General features: G+C 38.2%; 1 protein-coding gene across 2 annotated transcripts; it reads left to right on the top strand.

The window, feature by feature from the left end:
* The first annotated feature begins 16 nt into the window (after positions 1-16).
* Positions 17-17,880, top strand: arhgap25 (Rho GTPase activating protein 25). Of its 2 annotated transcripts, none has more exons than XM_065250632.2 (11): positions 17-654; positions 5,732-5,931; positions 6,395-6,476; positions 6,661-6,774; positions 7,627-7,831; positions 8,579-8,711; positions 8,800-8,873; positions 8,955-9,076; positions 11,280-11,440; positions 12,368-12,951; positions 16,246-17,880. In XM_065250632.2, exons 1-11 carry the CDS (start codon positions 591-593, stop codon positions 16,439-16,441), a joined length of 1,935 nt encoding a protein of 644 aa, XP_065106704.2. In that variant the 5' UTR covers positions 17-590; the 3' UTR covers positions 16,442-17,880. The 2 variants fall into 2 exon arrangements, with proteins under 2 accessions (XP_065106704.2, XP_065106703.2); XM_065250631.2 differs by having other exon boundaries at positions 6,643-6,774.
* The last annotated feature ends 896 nt before the right edge of the window (positions 17,881-18,776 follow it).

The following is an 18,776-nucleotide window of genomic DNA, read 5'->3' as shown; positions in this document are numbered from 1 at the left end:
ATGGGTTTAATTTTACAGAACTGTTACGTTTCATTCTGCGTGTAACCCTTGTTGCACAGGACCTTTGGGACCAAGCAATGCGAACGTCACAGTCCTGCATCTTTTCAAGAAAACGATGACACGTCTTTGAAAAAGTTTGGCCCCCTTCAATCTGCAAAATTGTCGTCTGCATTTTTGCCTGCACGAAAGTTCATCTCTTCAATCATTTTCTGTGGCTGTCTTGAGACTGCCACTCACTTCCTCAGCACATGAAGGCTGCGGGCGCGAGGGGTGACTACAGCGTTGCTCTACTTCACCCTAACCGTGGCTCTACGGTCTGACAAACCATCTGGACAGAAGGGGTTTTAAATAAAGTGTCGGTTTGGTGATACGAATTCTCTGAGCGGCAGGCAAGCGGAGGGGCAAGATACAACGTGTTGGAAGTGTCAAAAAAAGACGAATCAGATCAGAGGAAGAAGGAAGTAGCAAGCTGACTGTAAAGAATGAACTCTTAAGAATACACAATTTGTTGTGTGTGCGTGGGTGCCCTTGAAAGAGAGAATGTGTGCGAGTGTGTCCGCGCGTGTTTGATTCCTTCATTTTATAAAGAAATGTCTTTAAGACTACCTCGAAACTGGGACTTCAGCACCCTCAGAGCTGAAACTGCCAGGATAGGTGAGTACCACTGTTTGTGACCTCTAGCTCACTTTCTATTCTGTTATTTGACACACATTTATGTGTGTAATTGTATTTGGCATCGGCACAACAGGCCTATCAGGATCTGAGGTTAGATGGGACTGACTGACTGACTGAATGTTTGTGTGTGTGCGCGCGCGCGTGTGTGGCCTAGGGATGGTTGTGTGATATATGAAATTAAATTGACTAAGATGTAATGTTACAGATGCTGGCATCAGTCTGTAGTGTAACTTAAGTACAAAACAGTAGTATAAACATTGTTGACAGTGAGGGTACAGATTGTACCCTAAGGCTACACACTTCATGTAAGCATTATGCGAGACTTCTAATTTATAAATGTTTGACAATTATTCCTTGTTCTTTGGGGGTTTGATAGTAAAACGATCAAAAAAATGTATATCTACAAAATAATATGTTTCATAATACCTGCTAACATACTATAAAGCACGGGTCTTCATCTGAGGGTCCTTCAAATATAGTTTGAATTAAAAATTATATTAGCCATCAAACAAAAATGCACTAAGAGGCTAATAAGGAACACAGTTAAAACAAAGAGCATGAAGTTCCTACATTAAAATCTATTCAGTAAATTTAAAATTGCATGTTAACACTATGTGACTGTGTTAACCAAAAGTGATTATTTTAATGTAATGTACTGTATCTATGTAGCGTAACCATCAAAACAAACTATGTAAATCAGTTTTAATTCAATGAACTCTGCTATTCTCTCTTTTCTTAAATGGCTCCTTGCCCTGAAAAAGAAGCTATAGAGACAAGCATTTAAATGCTATAATATATCATGTGCACACATTAAGCTTTAACAGTGACAGTTTAACGGTGATATCTGGATCATCTGCATGTCTGGAGGAGATGTAAAGCGTTTGTGATTTCCTCTGTGTGCAGTCTTCAAATGCTGAAGGCAGGAAGGCACATTCATTCTTGGCATTGGTAGTTAACTGCAAACTGTTTTATGTTAAACAGCATTTGGTGGATGCAACCTATGCAAGAAATGTATTGTAAACCCTAACCCTAAAATATCGAAGACATTGGTTATCATACAATAAAAAAATTCCTGGTTATTTTTATACCAGCGTTGGGACAAAAGGTCACAAACCTAACTTTTGGTTGTACCACCTGACACAGGGGTGATCAAAAACAGAAGAGCTTTTATTGCCAGTTATGTTTACTCATATGAGGAATTTGTTTTGGTGACAGAATGTAATAGGCATAGCCCATTAGGCTACATTAAAGTAGTTATATTTTCAGTATTTGAGAGAGAACTTTTTATCAAATACTCTCTTAAATAAATAAAAAAATGGGTGAAAACCTTTGGTTGAAAATAACCCAGCATTTATAGAGCGTAATCTCAGCAGTTTCCTGGGACAAAATAAAGGTTGTGTGATGAACTAAATTTACATATAGTAGGTCATTTCTGCATTTCTGATTTGATCTGGTTTCTATTTCACTGGAACTCTGAAAATTCTGCCTTCTCCAAACTACATTTTTAGTATTTTTTAATTATAAATACTATTTTTTGTTTTGGTAATTTAGTGTTTAAATACTTAAAAAATGGGATTATTTTATGTTCAAAACCTTTCCTATACAGAAATTTCACAAATATCAGTAGTTGTTGGGATGTTAGGATAATCGTAAAACTTTTTCGGATGTTCTCAAGGTAGTACCACATCGTGGGTCTTTACAAGTTATCATATATTAACCATAAACATGATATCATGATGGCTGAATGAAAAGTTTTCTCTCAAGTACTGAAAATAAAACAAAAGTTGTGTCAGGTGGTACAACCATTGTTAAACTAGAAAAAATGCTATTTTAACACATTTTAATTGTATTTAAAAAGTATTTTTATGAATTTGATATCACCGGAAAAAGCATACCAGCATCCAAGTAGAAATCTGTTAAACATAAATTTAGTGCAGAGGTCAGGTGGTGCAACCAGAAAGTCAAAAGGTGCAACCGCTATGAATTCCCCTAAGAAATAAAAATTTACATTAAAGGTCCCGTTCTTTCTGTGTTTTTGAGACTTTGATTGTGTTTACAGTGTGCAGTATAAAATGCGTTCATGTTTCATGCGAAAAACACAATTTTTTTTACACAATTTACTTATCCGTATAGCGCTGTTTTCACCGTCCTCAAAACGGGCTGATATCTTCCTTGTTCTATTAAGTCCCTACTTCAGAAATACGTATCAAGTTCTGATTGTGTAGTTTGTTTAGTGTGTTGTGATTCGATAGCAGCTTAGCTTGCTGTTAGCTTAGCTGGTGACTGACATATTCCTGTGGGCGGAGTTTAGTAAAAAAAAACTACTGACATCATTAAAGCAGGAAGTAGAGGGCTGTAGTCCAAACCGGCCGTTCGCTGTAGGCTTTGAAAGAAATAAAAATTTAGTTTCAATGAATGCAAACTAAGATTGTCTATTATTGTTATTATACTTATTTATGTTGTTTTCAATGTATAGTTCTCAAATCTTATTTTTTTGGTAAAGTTGTTATTAAATATTTTCAGTAATTTTAAAGGCCACTATCAAATAAACAAACAATCAACATGAATGCATTAAAACTTATTAGGCTACTGAAATGTTCAATAAACAAAAGTTTTTAAACACATACAAAAATATGCATTACATCTATTTTAAAAAGATTTATAAGACCCTATTTTGTTATTGACTCATACATATCTGAACGTAAATGGTACATAGGACATTTTTATAGGGTACAAAACCATTTAAACATTTTTAAAATTGTAGGTTATGTTGTGACAAAAAGTGTTATTTAGCGTCTTCATATTGTCAGCCTTTTCCTAGAATTTGCAGAAATGTTTTCTTGACATTTCATCAGCTAACTTGAAGTATTACCTTTGTATGTTGTTGTATTGAATGAGATCCTATATATGCTAGGCTGTTATTGGATGCTTTTCATTTATTACTAAGTCATTTAATTCATAAACATGATAATTAAATAAATGAATTGTTTTGTAATGAAAATAATTCATATGTTGAAAGGTCAAGTGAATCAATTCACTCAAGTGACCCTTAACCTCTTGAATCGTATTGGTTACAAGGAAATATTACTGTAAGTACTGTACTGTAGTAGTGTTCTGCTGGGTGTAAGCCACTGAGCGTTCACACGTTTACACCTAAGCCTGACGCAAAACTTCCACGCTTGACACAAACCACTTTCTGCGTCTCTGATGTGATCTTGCTGCTAATTCATGGGAACTCTGAACATTCGGCGTTCCCCTCACCACAATAAAAGCTCCCCTGATCCCAACGTGTGTCATAGAAATGGGTGAGGTCTGAAGCTGAGCAGTGTGTGTGGGCCTGTGGTCCAGGAGAGCCGTGCTCTCCATCAGGGAAGATGAAGTTCTCAAAATAGACCAAAGAGACTGACGTTAGGTGGGGATCTTTCAAAAACACTACTTCCTGTGGCTGATGAGGCAGTAACTTCCTGTTTATCTTACCCGGAAAGTTCCCTCTCTTCGGCCCTTTCCTTTCAACTCAGTGAGTTGCAGTGAATTAAACTAAAGAAGCTTCAAGCTGCTCAATCTTTTCGACGCCATCTCCTGTCAACTGGAGCTTGTGGCTGCTTTTTTGCAATCTAAATTGCATGTGCTATCATATCAATGAGTGCATGCATTAATTGCACTATAATACATGTACTGTACCTGTAAAGTGTTCCTGTGGTTTACTTAGTAGAGTTTTGCGCTAACAGCACAAAGGTCATAGGTTCGATCCCACAGTTAAAAGGGAAAGACTAAATGCAGATGAACCATCTAAGCCAATTTCGTTAATATAGTTTTGCCAATGGTGAGTGCTGATATGAAGCAGATTGTAGTGATGCATAATGATCAAGTACTGATCATACCTTAACCTTTGCTTAAAATGCTGGGTTATTTTCAACCAACCTTTGGGTCAGAAAGGGACAAACCCAGCCATTAAGGTTAAATTAACACAGGAATATATTTGACCTAATAATGTTTAAACAACCCAGCATTTTGGGTTAAAAACAACTCATCAGGATAGGATAAATTAAAGGAGTAGTCAACTTTAAAGATGGGTTCCATTGACTTTTCATAGTAGGAAAACAATACTATGGTAAGTCAATGGGCCCCATCTATAAAGTGGACTACTCCTTTAACCAAGCGGGTTGGGTTTGTCCCTTTTCGACCCACCATTGGGTTAAAAATAACCTAGCATTTTTTTTGTGTGTGTGTAGTAATTTCACAAATGGGTCTTCTCTACGTTTTAATCATCCCAGTCTCAGGAAGACCACCATTACGGTCATAAAAACACCTGCAAGGCCTAAAAGAGATCAGTAACGCAAAAGTAACTAAAAAGAAATGTAAGCATTACTTTCCATGAAAAGTAACTAAGTAACGTAATTAGTTACTTTTTTGGGAGTAACTTAATATTGTTATGCATTACTTTTAAAAGTAACTTTCCCCAACACTGGTCATGGGTATCCCAGGGTGCGTACATACATACATACTGATGTATATAAAATGTATACTTACTTTGTAATGCACTGTTTGTTAGTCGCTTTGGAAAAAAGCATTTGCAAAATGCATAAAAATGTAAAAAAAAAAACTTTAACAAGTGGTTGAAACAAATATAACTGCGAACTCCACTAACCCATCTAAATTACAAAGTTCAGCTTTCTAAATGGTGTTTCGGTTCCTATGCCAAGTTGAGAATGAGTCAATGAGCCATTATAATCATTTGACCTGCTGATCATCACTTAGCACAGCAGGAAAGAAAGCGCATAAAATTGTTTCATTTCACTTTCCGACTACTTTAAAGTCACATAAGGACCTTTAATCTGACAGTAGGACATTCACAACCAATCAGATGAGTCTTTGTCATGCAGGAAACTGCTGGGGTTACCATTCAGATCACCACATGACATTTTCATGCATTAAAAATAAACTCGCTAAAATTTGGGTGATGGGTAATTTCATTTTCACGAGGCACAATGGTCGCTGGCTCCTGTGCGTGTTTCTGTCTTAGTTTCTGTCTGCTTGTTATCGTTTATTCACTCAGCTCGGTCCAAGAGTGTTATGCCAGGGGAAGGAAGCCCTGGATCCACTCACACTGGTTTTAGGAAATCAATGGAGAAACCTCTAAAGACGGGCTGGCTGAAGAAGCAGAGATCGTTCGTGAAGAACTGGCAGCTGCGCTTCTTTGTCTTAAGAGGAAACGTCCTCACTTACCACAAAGATGACAAAGAGAGTGCTCTACAGGTATGAGACAAAGACATACAAGCGATATAAATTTTATGTAGAAGGCTTTAGATTTTTGTATGTTTATGAATATAATCTATTTATCTATTTTTGTGTCTGGCTGTCAAATACATTGTGGCCCAAAGATGGCCACTATGCTTTTAGATTGCAAAACACCAGGTTTTACTTGGTTTGGTACTTGCACGCTGGAAAGTTTGAAAACTACTGGCTTATAGTATCTAAGTGACTTAAAATAGTGCAGTATTTTAATTTCAAATTTTTTGCTTTCATTTTTTAACATCTATTTCTAAAGGCATATATTCAATGGTCATAAATTTTTAGACCCCACTGTACTATATGACATTAATAATTTCTCTCATTGGCATTAATAACTAATGACATTGACACTGAGATGTTTATGCAAGTGATCTTAAAAATTCACTTTTTGCCTTTATTTTCTGCCCATGTGTGATTCTCACCACAGGGTACCATCCCTTTGTTCTCGTGCCAAGTAAATGAGCTGCCGTCGAATGCAGACGATAAATTCCTGTTTGAGATCGTGCCAGGTGAGATTGTGTCTTTTTACATCATAATAAACATGTGGCTCTATGATAGCTGTTTGCATTGTCAGTGAGTATGATCTAAACATGTAAATGGCTATACATGGGTATATTACCAAAATAATGTTTGGTTTAAAATATCTATTGCACATTGAAGTCACAGTAAAATCAGTTGTCTCTGGTGCTGCAGGTGGCAGTACAGATCGGGAGCGGGATGTCTATGTTCTCATGGCGACCAGTCAAAGTGAGATGGAGGAGTGGGTGCGCTCCATTCGCAAGGCCATTGCATCACGATCTAGTGAAGGTATTACTGATGTCATATAAACATACTATTAATAAAATAGGCATTCTCTCTTTTTTTTGCGTGGGTTGGGAGGGGTTTCACTAAATCTTTGTCATTCGTATTTCTAAGAATTTTATTCAATTGATGTGAGTCTTCGATGTTGAGTTTTTGGGAATGCCAACTAATAAAAAAATGTGAATTGTTCACAATAATTTCACTATTATTTACCACTGTAATTCATTGAATATTTCTATAGATTTATAAAAGTCTATTTAGATAGATTTGGCAGACACTAAATTAACTAGTGGCTCGTGACTACTCATCCGAAGGGCGCAAATTCAAAATAAGTGTTTCGGAGTGTCGTGTGTTACTCGTGTTTTCATAATATGTGTTTGTTGCGTCATGTGAACCATGTGCATCACGTGTTTTGTCAAAATAAGTGCCTGCTGCATGCGTCAAACCATTTATGATAAAAGAGACGCTCACGTTCACAAAATGCACGCAAGACACTCTCTTAACAGTAAACTCTGATTATGCATGAGATTATGCGAGTATCTGGCAAACACGAGTGTCTCTTTTATCATAAACCCTTTAGACGCGTCTGCAGCAGGCACTTATTTTGACAAAACACGTGATGCACATAGGATCACTCGACGCGCAGAACACATATTTTGAAAAAAGGAACCACGCACATGACGGGCTACATACATGTTGTGATGAACTTCGCATTGAGTTCCTTCAAAAAAAGAGTCACCGGCCGCCACTGTTCAAAGCACCTTAGACTAAATCGAACCCATGACTAACGCAGTGCTCTACAAATATTATATAAATATTATATTCCAGTAATCAATTAGTTATGTTTCTCTCTCCAAGTATTTGGAAAAAGTCTCCCAGACATCATGGAGTACGAGAAGAAATTCGGACAACACCTGGTGCCCATCTTGGTTGAGAAGTGTGCAGAATTTATCAGAGTGCATGGTCTGCATGAGGAGGGCATCTTTCGCTTACCGGGTCAGGACAACCAGGTGAAGCAGTTCAGAGAAGCCTTTGATGCCGGAGAGAGACCGTCATTCCCCAGGTAAACGTTCCCACCCTTGGAGCGCTTGAGATAAAGCACTGAGATGTAGTAGTTAAAAGTCTGACAGGTTCAGGCATATCCTTTACTAAAAGTGTACCATGGTACAATAATGCTATATGGTGTTAATATAAAACCATGTTACTTTGGTACCATTCTGATGGAAGGGTATTTATAAATGTATAGGAAGGTCTAAAATGGCATTAAGATTTTTTCTTAGTTAATGCATGCAACACCATAGATTAGCTTCAGATTAAAATATCTGCTAAATGATTTGCGACCAACAATCAAGATCATCTTTCACAAGCTAAATTATTTTAAACTTAAGCCAGACAACAATTGGTTTTCAAGCCTCTATTTTTGCAGTGTACACACGAATAAGCTTTTAATGTGGATAACCGCACTGTGCATGACCATTTATGGTGAATCACACAGCTTTTTAAAGGAAGTAGCGTAGGTAAAAGGGTTTGACCTAGAAAGTCTGAGTTGAGAGATAGAGCGAGCGAGAAAGAGAGAGAGATACAAAAGCACAATATTTCAGAGGAACCTGGTACACATAGTTGATGTGCGGCTGAGCCACATCCTGTCCTGACTGAAAGAGATCTTGCCATTACTTAACGCACACTCATGCACAGATGCACGAATGTCACATGCATTTTTTTCTGAAACACTAACAAACATCTCTAACTAAGATCAAGATGATTAGATTGTGACTTTAATGCACTTAAATTTTGCACTTCCTATCTGCAGTGACACAGATGTCCACACGGTGGCGTCCTTACTCAAGCTGTATCTCAGAGAGCTTCCCGAGCCTGTCGTGCCCTGGACTCAGTATCAGGATTTCCTGGACAGCACAGTGATGCTGGATGCAGCAACTGCAGCAGTGAGAACCAAACCACATTTACAAAGACAGGTTTCAGATGAGTAATCACTCAATGACTTCCTGTTTATCACAATCTGATCTGTCACAGGGCAAAGAGAAACTGGAGAAACAGATCAGTCTTCTGCCGAAAGTGAACTACAACCTGTTGAGTTATATCTGCAGGTATAAATCAGACAATTCAGAAAATATACAGTATATGTGCACAAAACAGCACAGCTTATTAAAGCATTTTTGTTATTTCAGATTTCTTTTTGAGGTCCAGAGGAATTCAAAGGTGAATAAAATGAGTGTGGAGAATCTGGCCACAGTGATGGGAGTGAACCTATTCAAACCTCAGGTGGAGGACGCTTTCAGTATGATGAAGGGTCAGTTGTTTTGTTATGTTAGATGCTAGGTATATTTAGCAATGAAAAGTTTTTTTAAGGGGAGGTGTTGTGTAGTGCTTAGTAAGGCTCAGGGCTGGAAACTTTTGCTTGATCTCCACAAGGAGCCACTGTTGCGAAACACCTATCATCAGGCTGCTTCTTCAGAGGGATTTTCAGTGTGTTCTTTTTCGAGGGGGCAAGAATGCAAAGCTCATAAAACATGTATTTAACCTGTCGTGTGTGGCTCGTCATGTGTTCGGTGCGTCATGTGAACCTATGAGCATCACACGTCATGTCAAATACGTGCCTGCTGCAGATGCTTTGGTTTATGGTATCTGCTTTTGCCAGTTACTCGCTTAATCTCATGTTTAATCAGAGATTAGTGTTAAGTGAGTGTCTTGTGAGTATTTTGTGAACATGAGTGTCTCTTTTATCATAAACCCTTTGGACGCGTGTGCAGCTGGCACGTATTTGACATGACACATGATGCACAAAGGTTCACATGACGCACCGAACACATATTTTGAATTCCTGCCCCTCAGAAGAGAAGTCACTGGCTGCCACTGCCCCTTTTTTAAGGGACAATATAATGTAAATGTAAATTAATTACATTTATTTTATTTACATTATGTATTACATTTAGATAGATTTTTATGAGTATTGAAACAATGACCTGGATTGTCATTGTGGAACACATATAGTAAAAATGCATCAAAGGGGACATTTCACAAGAATTTTTTTAAGATGTAAAATAAATCTTTGGTTTTCCAAAGTACGTATGTAAAGTTTAAGCTTAAAATACCCTATAGAGCATTTATTATAGCATGTTAAAATTGCCATTTTGTAGGTGTGAGCAAAAATGTGTAGTGTTTGGATGTGTCCTTTAAAATGCATTTGAGCTGATGAAATGTGAACACTGATTGCAGTAATGGTGGTTTGTTGAAATTGAAACTCAATTGTGCTGTCCATTATTTTCTCCCCCTCTCACACTAAATGGCAGTGCCGTGGTTGGATAGTACAGATTAAGGGACGGTATTATCCCCTTCTGACATCACAAGGGGAGACAAATTTAAATTACCTATTCTTTCACGTGCTTGCAGAGAATGGTTCACCAAAACTAAGTTACTGGGTTGTTATTTTCATTTTTTTTTAATCTAAGTTATTAGAAGCACTGGGGACCCAGTTATAGCACTTAAACATGGGAAAAAGTCAGATTTTCATGACATGTCCCCTTTAAATGCACAAATCGCTTTGGATAAAAGAATCTGCCGAATCCATTAATGTAAATGTTATGTAAGTGTATGAAAACCTTCTAAGGGGCTTATCACACCAAACGCATTTTAAACGCTTGGAAACGCAAGGCTGCTTTTTTTAAAAAAGAGCAGTGCGACGCAGCTTTTTATATTGCTAGGCAACCACCGAGTCAGCTGTCTTGTCAATCAAATATTGCAGCGTGAGCGCTCTTTATAAAGAGGACGCTTGCTCTGACCTTGTTTGAGGGTGAGAGGTGCACAAACACGCAGGAAAGAGTCAGTGAGTGGAGTCCGGTTGATCCAAACAACTGTAAACCTCCGTCACCACAACAAAAGGCCCGCCTCTGCCCTCATCCGATTGGACAATGGAAAGACGCGAATGACTTCGGTTGCTTTTCCGCTCTCAGCACTTCTTCAAAAGCTGCGACTGGCGTCGAAAAACGCAAGGCGTTCGGCGCGCATAAACAACGCGCATATGCTCCCTTCCCATAGAATAACACTGAAAAAAGGCACCTGCAACGGCCATAAACGCGTTTGGTGTGATCAGCCCCCAAGGTTTGTTTTTTGTAAATTAGCTTCAAATTCAAAATATGTGTTCAGAGTGTCGTGTGTTGCTTGTGTTTTCAAAATATGTGTTTGTTGCGTCATGTGAACCATGTGCATCACATGTTTTGTCAAAATAAGTGCCTGCTGCACACGCGCCAAAACCGTTTATGATAAAAGAGACGCTCACGTTCACAAAATACACGCAAGACACTCCCTTAACAGTAAACTCTGATTACGCATGAGAATATGTGAGTATCTGGCAAACACGAGCGTTTCTTTTATCATAAACCCTTTAGACGCATCTGCAGCAGGCACTTATTTTGACAAGACACGTGATTCACATAGGTTCACATAGGAATATTTTGAAGTTACGAACCATGTTCTTGTTTGTTCTTCACACACAGGAACTCCCATGATACAGAAGGTTATGACGGTGATGATCAGACACCACGAGGTGCTCTTTCCACCCTCTAAAGACAAGCTCCCATCTCCACTTCCCAGCAAAAAACAAAAGAGCAAGAAGACCAGTAACCCTCGCAGTTTTGTGGGCTGGGAGTCTGCTGAGGTACAAATCACAACATCTATCAGAGCAGCTTTCAGAAAACAAACAACTTATTTAGTGAGGTGATATGATTTGCACGTGTTTGAGACCTAGAGGCCATTTGCAGGGCTTTGAACCTGAATTTTTTCCCAATTGGTTCGTTCCGAACAGAAACAGTATTTTAACGTTTCCATGTTTTCGGTTCAACCTTAAATTTGACGTTTCTGAACCGGTTAGAACAAAAAAATAAAGTTCCTGAACCGGTTGATAACATTCCATGTCAGCTGTGGGGCATACAAATAAGTAGGATGATCCTTAGGACATTAAACTTAAATGAGTAGTCTACATAATTTTCCTTAAGTCTCTATGTTGTCATTAAACATTAAAAAAGTTAACATTATGTAAGCGGCATAACTGTAATTCTGACATGCCTACATTTGTTGAGTCCACTTAAACACGCGCACACTCGATTTATTGGTAAGTACTCGACAATCATGAAAGCAATGGCTACAAAGTTTTTTAAAAAATCAAAAAAATTGACGCTTTATAGTCTAGTGTCACTTGTTTTTTAACCTACATCATCTTTTATTTAAGCAAATCTCTCATTGCTTTCTCTGTTCTGATACCGTAGTTTTTATTTATTGCTCTGAAGGAGAATGTGTATGTGTGCAAATGCATAGTTTCTTAAAAAAGTAACATTGCCATCTACTGGCCTGGCACACGAAACACGAAATGCTTTAACTACATTGGCCCACTCAAAATTTCAAAAACACAAAGGAAAAACTCCCATTTTCAAAACAATTGTTTTCGTGTGAACATGCCCCTATTTGGAATATGGTCATGTGGTTTAACTGTATTTACTGCTAGTCAGGGTTTCACTTCCTTGAAACCTTCATAGGTTGCTTTCACACCTTTCGTTGTTAACTGTTCACACCACTTTTTTTCTCAAAGTGTGAGGTATCGTCTCTCTCCGAGTCTCCTGAGGAGGAAGAAGCAGACGCACCTGAGGATGAAAGCAGAGACACGTGCCCATCAGAAGTCAGGTCAGACGATGCACCTCCTTCTCCTTCTGCATATTCCCCCATCACCGACACATGGACCAGCAGCCCCAGAAAGCGGACGCAAACTCTACCCAGCTTGGGCTGTCCCCCGACTGTAAAAACAGGCCGTGAACAGGGTTGGGATCGCTGGAGCAGGTTTCAGGAGAGCTTTAACGAGAGCGATGAAAAGACGCTCTCAGAGGACATCTTTAAAATCCTTGACCTCCAGAAAGTGACTCTCTTTTCTGGTGGGCAGAAAAACGAAAATGATAAAGCGGAGTTAGATAAGGAGCGAGAAAACACAGGTACTGATGGTGTGGGCAAACAGACAGATGCTCCAAAAGCACAGGTTCAGGGCACAGGCCCCTTGCCCCAGTCACAGATGAGCAAAGAGGCGAGCGTGTCAAATTTGGGAAGAGAGAAGCCAGACGGTGGAAATTCTCTGCAGCAGAGCAATGCGGGGGAAGCGGAAAACACAGCACACATCATCAAAAGGTATGGGTAATGCAAAATGTACCTCTGTTGATTTTTGGATCATGCTAGGAATAAGTTTCAAGCATTACACCTGTTGCACCACTACTACTGGATGTTCTGAAACCATAAAAACTCTTAAGAAAACTACATTTTTTTTATACAAAAGTGTATTGGCCTTATAGTTTTGTGGGTTATGCCATGGTCATGCTAGACTTTTTGTTATACTAAAATCTATTCATACACATGCGAATGCCGCAAACCAGAAATGCAAGCTCATGGTAAAAATGTTGTATTTCCTGTGTTAAAAAAATTAAGTTTAGTGACCTTTGACCTGTTAAGTCATACAGGATTATGTGAAGACGTGTGCTTATAGATGATCTATTATGTGCTTGACTTTTTGCGGTGGAGGAAAAAAACAATATTGCATCCTGTTTTGAAAAATAATATTAAAAACAACAATAGCGGTGTAAGCATGTCAGAATCTATAATGTCCAAAAAAATTTTTTTAGCATGTCATATCATATTAACTAATATTTGCAGAGGTCTGCACCGAAATCTCACCATAGGTGGAGTTTTGTGTTTGTGCTACTGGCAAACAAGAGTAGTGCAATACTTTGATATTAAATCAAAATCGATTGAACTTAAGTCACAACCTCAAACTTCGAATAAAAAAATGGAATCGTCGATACTGCCACGCCCCCATGTCATGTCTGGTCTGCTTGCCAAGCGGAAAAAAACACACTTGTTGAGTGCTGCGAGTCAACCTCCTCTAACTTAGCTAGCTACAGCCAGTTAAAAGATAGCATGGCAGATGCAGGAGACACCACGCGCACAGCAGAGCGGCGGCTGTGACAGGACCGGTCATTTCTTTGAACTGAGATCTGTTTAAGTTTCAGAACAACTTATTTCAGTTGCTTAAGAGTTATGAAAACAACATTTAAATAATGACTTATTGGGGTATAATCTCACAATCTCGTCTGACGGTAATAAAAGCGCGTTTTTAAGATGCAAAGAACTGACAGGAATGTTCATCTGACAGGAAGTTTCGTTTTATCAGGTATGTGTGTTTACCATATTTTCCCACTGGCAGCATAACTAACATGGTAGGGAATATCCGGGTTCAAGGTCAGATATTATATTTCATAAAAGTCTAGTCTAAAAATGGCATAGCAACCTGTTCTTAAAAAAAAAGTAAAAACTGAGAATCGAATCGTGACCTTAGAATCGAAAATGAAATCGAATCAAGGATTAGGAGAATCGCGACATCCCTATAAGCGAGAGAGAGAGAGACAGAGAGAGTGGCTTAATGGTTTTTAACTCTTTCACCGCCATTGACGAGATAACTCGTCAATTAAGAGAAAACACTTCCCTGCCAATGACGAAAATTTCTGGCATTTCGCAATACCGCTATTATCCACCAGGTGGCCCACTTCCGCAACTTATAGACCGTTTCAGCAGTAACAATATAAACAAGCGGCTGTCACGGTCCGCACGTAACTTCCGGTAAACTCCGCTAAGAATAAATAACAACAAAGTTCTTTAAACGTAGTTTATTTATATAACAAGCAAAAAAACAACACATAGATTACCTAGGAAACCAAAACATTTGTTATTTTTGACGAGGCATTCGTTCAAGAGATCAGTTTAGTAACTAGTCAGACCATTAAAAAAACGAAACCGGAAGTAAGGTTCGGATCCAGACGTGTATCACGTGCGTCCAATGAAACCGTCTATACAACCCGGAAGTAGCGCCTCGCGTGAAAGAGAAAGAACTCCGTGTATGTTTTAAAGATCGCTCTGCATCTGATCTCTTTCAAAAGTCCTTCACAAAATTGGAATTATCTCAGCTTTTTGCTCAAAAATTGGTGTTTTTGAAGAAACCTACCCATATTTGAATTTTAATTTTAATTTGAACATTTTCTGGAAATCATGAAAAATGCTGGCGCTGGCTGGCAACTTTAAAAAAACACTGGCGGGGAAAGAGTTAAATATAGTTTAAATGAATTAAAACTATTTTACCCTTACGTTACTTAGGCTATATCCACACGAAGCCGGTGCATTCCCTATCCGATCATTTTTTTTCCTTGCTCTAAAAAAATAATCCGTAAACACGAAACCACTGAAACCGACTGAAAGCGGTGTAGTATATATGCCGGACCAGTATGGGGCGCTGTAATTCTGCCACAGATATACACTATACACGGAGAAGAAGACTTTGAGCATGCGCATAGCCAACGTATGGTGTTGTCCATTATCGCTTGTTGGTCACCACAATTGCATAGACGCAATAGATTTTGCTGTAATAAAGCTAGTAGGCTTTAGTAGCTTCTGTAGCACGAACACAATCACGTAATCCGCCGTTATTGTTGTTGCTGTTACGTGGGACGCTTCCGACACGTGATGTGATGACGTTTTCGCTTCACAAAATATACGGATTGGCTGTACAGACGAAACCGCAAGGGTGTCGGTTTCAGATTTATCCACTTTAGGACCAGGTTTCAAAAAATAGCGGTTTCACTCGCTGAAATCGCCGGATCCGTGTGGATGAAACGCCAATACGATAACAAATTTATGCGTATACAGTGATTCGCGTCTCCGTGTGGACAGCCCCTTAGTCTACCCATTAAAATATTAAGATTTTTCATTTCTATTTTATTAATAGCTCAGACAAAATCATAACTGGCTCTGGTCTGGGGGGCAGTGCCTCCCTGTCCCCCGAAGTCTGCCTATGAATTTTGCCTGCTGTAAATATTGGGCAAAAATATAGTAGTATAGTATAGTAATTTAGTACTTTATCAGTAATTTAATTAAATAAAACATTGAAGATGTAAGGTATACAGGGTGAGCAATGCAATTTCATTTAATCAATTTTGTATATATTTGTATAAATTGTATTATTCATTATAATCATTAATTCTTTCTTTTTTCACTTTTTAGATCAATAGTAAACTCATTAAAACTATTACATAATACATTTATAACTTTTCAAATGATTAGTCACCCTCATAGTATGTATATCTTATAGGCACCCGTTTTGAGGTCTCGCCTAAAGATGCTTTTTAACAGTATTGAACCCTTTTCTTCATTATTCAGTCATCCATTAAAAAATAGTTTAGTTTTCTAATGAAAAGAAATTAATATGTTGGTTCAATTATATTTTTTGTCTACAAAAGTAATTTCAAACATTTAGGCGTACACATTTAGATAAAAGATTTTCAAGATCCCAAAAAAACATTTAAAAAAACATGCAACTTTTGAACAGTTGTGTACTGTATATACATATCTAATTGCTTGTATTTGTGTATAATCTTTCAGTCTCCAAGAGAAGAACAGAGAGCTGGTCGCTACAGTGGCGGAGCTGCAGGCAGCTTTAGAGGCAGAGCGACGCAGCAAAGTTGCATTAGAAAGTTTACTGCGCAAAGCCGAGCGCAGCAGGGATGAAGCTCTCACACGCAATGAGCAGCGGAACATTCAAGGGTTCCTTAACAGGCCCACAGGTGGACCATCATAGTGCCAACATCAAGAAAGCACAAATCCGGTCCTTATCCTAACCTCTCACGAATCTTAATGGACACCTTGATCCTATGAACTGCACTGAATAACATTTATAATGTACATCTCATAGTTCTACCTATGATGTGACAGCAGTAGAATGGATACGGTACAGTATGTGACGCATACAAAAATTACAGATCTGCTCTAGTTATTCAGTTTCACATTCAGACTGATCTGTAATAAAAACTTGAACTTCATGAAACTATATTTCAGTATTAGCCTGAGTATGTAAGAGGTTTATAAATAGTATTTAATTACCGCCTGTCAATTTTTTAAGGTATTGATTGGTGGATATCTAAAAATAACTATTCAGCAAAACTGTCTCCACATGTCCACTGGTGCAAAAAAACCCTGCTTCGCTCAAGATGCTGTAATTGCAATCTTTTGGGGAGTGTCTGTAAAATATACGAAGAGCTCAGATGCAAAACCCTCTAAGTGCGTCTGACATTTTTTCCTGTAAATGAGCATTTTTATCAGGCTCTTTTGCTTAGGTTCAGTAATTTCACTTTAATGGCAATGAAAAGGTTGTTAATCAGTCATTGAAATGCCTTATTTTCACAGATAGTCATTTCATTGGTTTTTAACAAATTTGATTGTCTTTTGCGTCAAAACCCTCTAAATGCCTACATGCATGCAAAAGTCTCCAATCACTTTTCACTACTTTTTGAATAAAAGTAAAAGGCTCAATAGTTAGGTTAGTATCCTAATATATTAGGTAAACCTCCTTTTGCAACTGGACAGCTGAAATCCAAAGTATGTGTGCTGTTGTTCATCCAATGTGCACTTAGAGGATTTTGCTGAAAAATCAGCATGGTGTTTAATGGATTCTGCCAACAAACTGGTATTGCTGATTGAGGTTTAAGTGGATTTGAAGCGAAAGTATTTGATTAACTTAATATACATGCAGAGAGAATTTGTACTCGAGATTGCATTTTGCATCTGAGCTTTTTATATATGTACCTATTCATATTATACACATACATTTGTAAAGCTAAACCGTGAACGTGAAGCATTTGAATTCTGAATTAATTGTACAAGCTTTATTGACAACTATCAGAAGATTTTGCAACACCGACAGAAGTCATTATTGCTCCACAAAAACTAGCAATTCACATATTGACAAACTATCATAAAAATCTAGGAAATTTGGCACCCGCTTGGTGCCAGTGGACATGTTAAAGGTAGTTTTCACACCCCAGACTTGTATAAACCTACGACAGAAGTCTTGTCCCAATTAAAAAATATATATGAAGACTTTAAACAAATTGTTGTGGACCACATTAATAGTTTTATTATTTATGTGAAATCACCAGACTGCTTGTAAGACTGTAAACATTTGGGTGTAAAGGACAAAAAGGACCAAATGTGGAATACCGTCAGTAAATAAACAGTTTTTATCTGGTTTGTCTTTCCTGCACCTTTACTTTTGCTGCCTGGTTGAAGTCAAAGTAAGATAGTGTGTCAGAGGAGATAAAATGTGACAAGGAGTGTGAGAGAGAAATGGGAAGAATGCTTTCAGATCAGTATTTACAGAATGAAGCACAATGTGTGTGTTTTGGGGGGGGAGGCGGGAGGGGTGCGCAAAAAGATGCTATGCATTACGTAATGAAGGGAAGGACAGATAGCATTAAGTCTGTCAGCTGTCATAATACTGATTAAAGGATAGACAAGGAATTTCCTATTTCCGATCGGGCTGGTTTATACTGCTCAAAACAAACAAATCGCCGAATATGTGAATATATGATTGGATTGTTTACGGGGTAGCTTCCAGTTTGTTCTGGCATAGGTTTCAATGGACATTTCCAGATGTTTCTCCTGTGTGTTTGAAATGAGCCCCTGGAAACACAACAGTTTATAAGATAAACAAGGCAGTAATCAAGTGTATCTCCTGCGTACAGGAAAGGTTATCTTAAGAGGAAGAGAGTGAGAATATGCAATGCATTTGCATGTGACTGACTTAAGTGGTTACTGGGTCAACGTTTCCTACTAGGGATGTTTATTTCAGTTAAGTCTCCCGACCGACAACCGCAGCTTGTTAACCGAACATTAAGCGCTAACTGATACGATTTTAATATTAAATTGTCATTGAGTAAAAATGCAGTTGACTGTTGTCTGTGACACGGTAAAAACAATACAAACATCTTATTTCATTTGACCGTGCAAACAACAGATCAACGACAGAACCAGGATTCATACACTGTCAAATTTTCATGCAACCTTACATTAAAGAGCACAGGTGAGTGTTCAGAGTATTAATATCCAAACTTGTGGTGGTAGGTTTCTTACATTTA

Source organism: Paramisgurnus dabryanus, chromosome 5 (genome assembly GCF_030506205.2).
Source record: "Paramisgurnus dabryanus chromosome 5, PD_genome_1.1, whole genome shotgun sequence".
Lineage (NCBI taxonomy): Eukaryota > Metazoa > Chordata > Actinopteri > Cypriniformes > Cobitidae > Paramisgurnus > Paramisgurnus dabryanus.
Note: the sequence above shows the minus strand (reverse complement) of the source record. Positions and strands in the feature narration are given on the sequence as shown.

What these genes read in the sequence shown, in the direction of transcription:
- arhgap25 (XM_065250631.2), top strand. Translation starts at nt 591, where the DNA reads ATGTCTTTAAGACTACCTCGAAACTGGGACTTCAGCACCCTCAGAGCT. An exon ending in AGCTGAAACTGCCAGGATAG is followed by an intron (nt 655 to 5,731) that starts GTGAGTACCACT and finishes TTATTCACTCAG; the next exon opens with CTCGGTCCAAGAGTGTTATG. An exon ending in TGGATGCAGCAACTGCAGCA is followed by an intron (nt 8,712 to 8,799) that starts GTGAGAACCAAA and finishes GATCTGTCACAG; the next exon opens with GGCAAAGAGAAACTGGAGAA.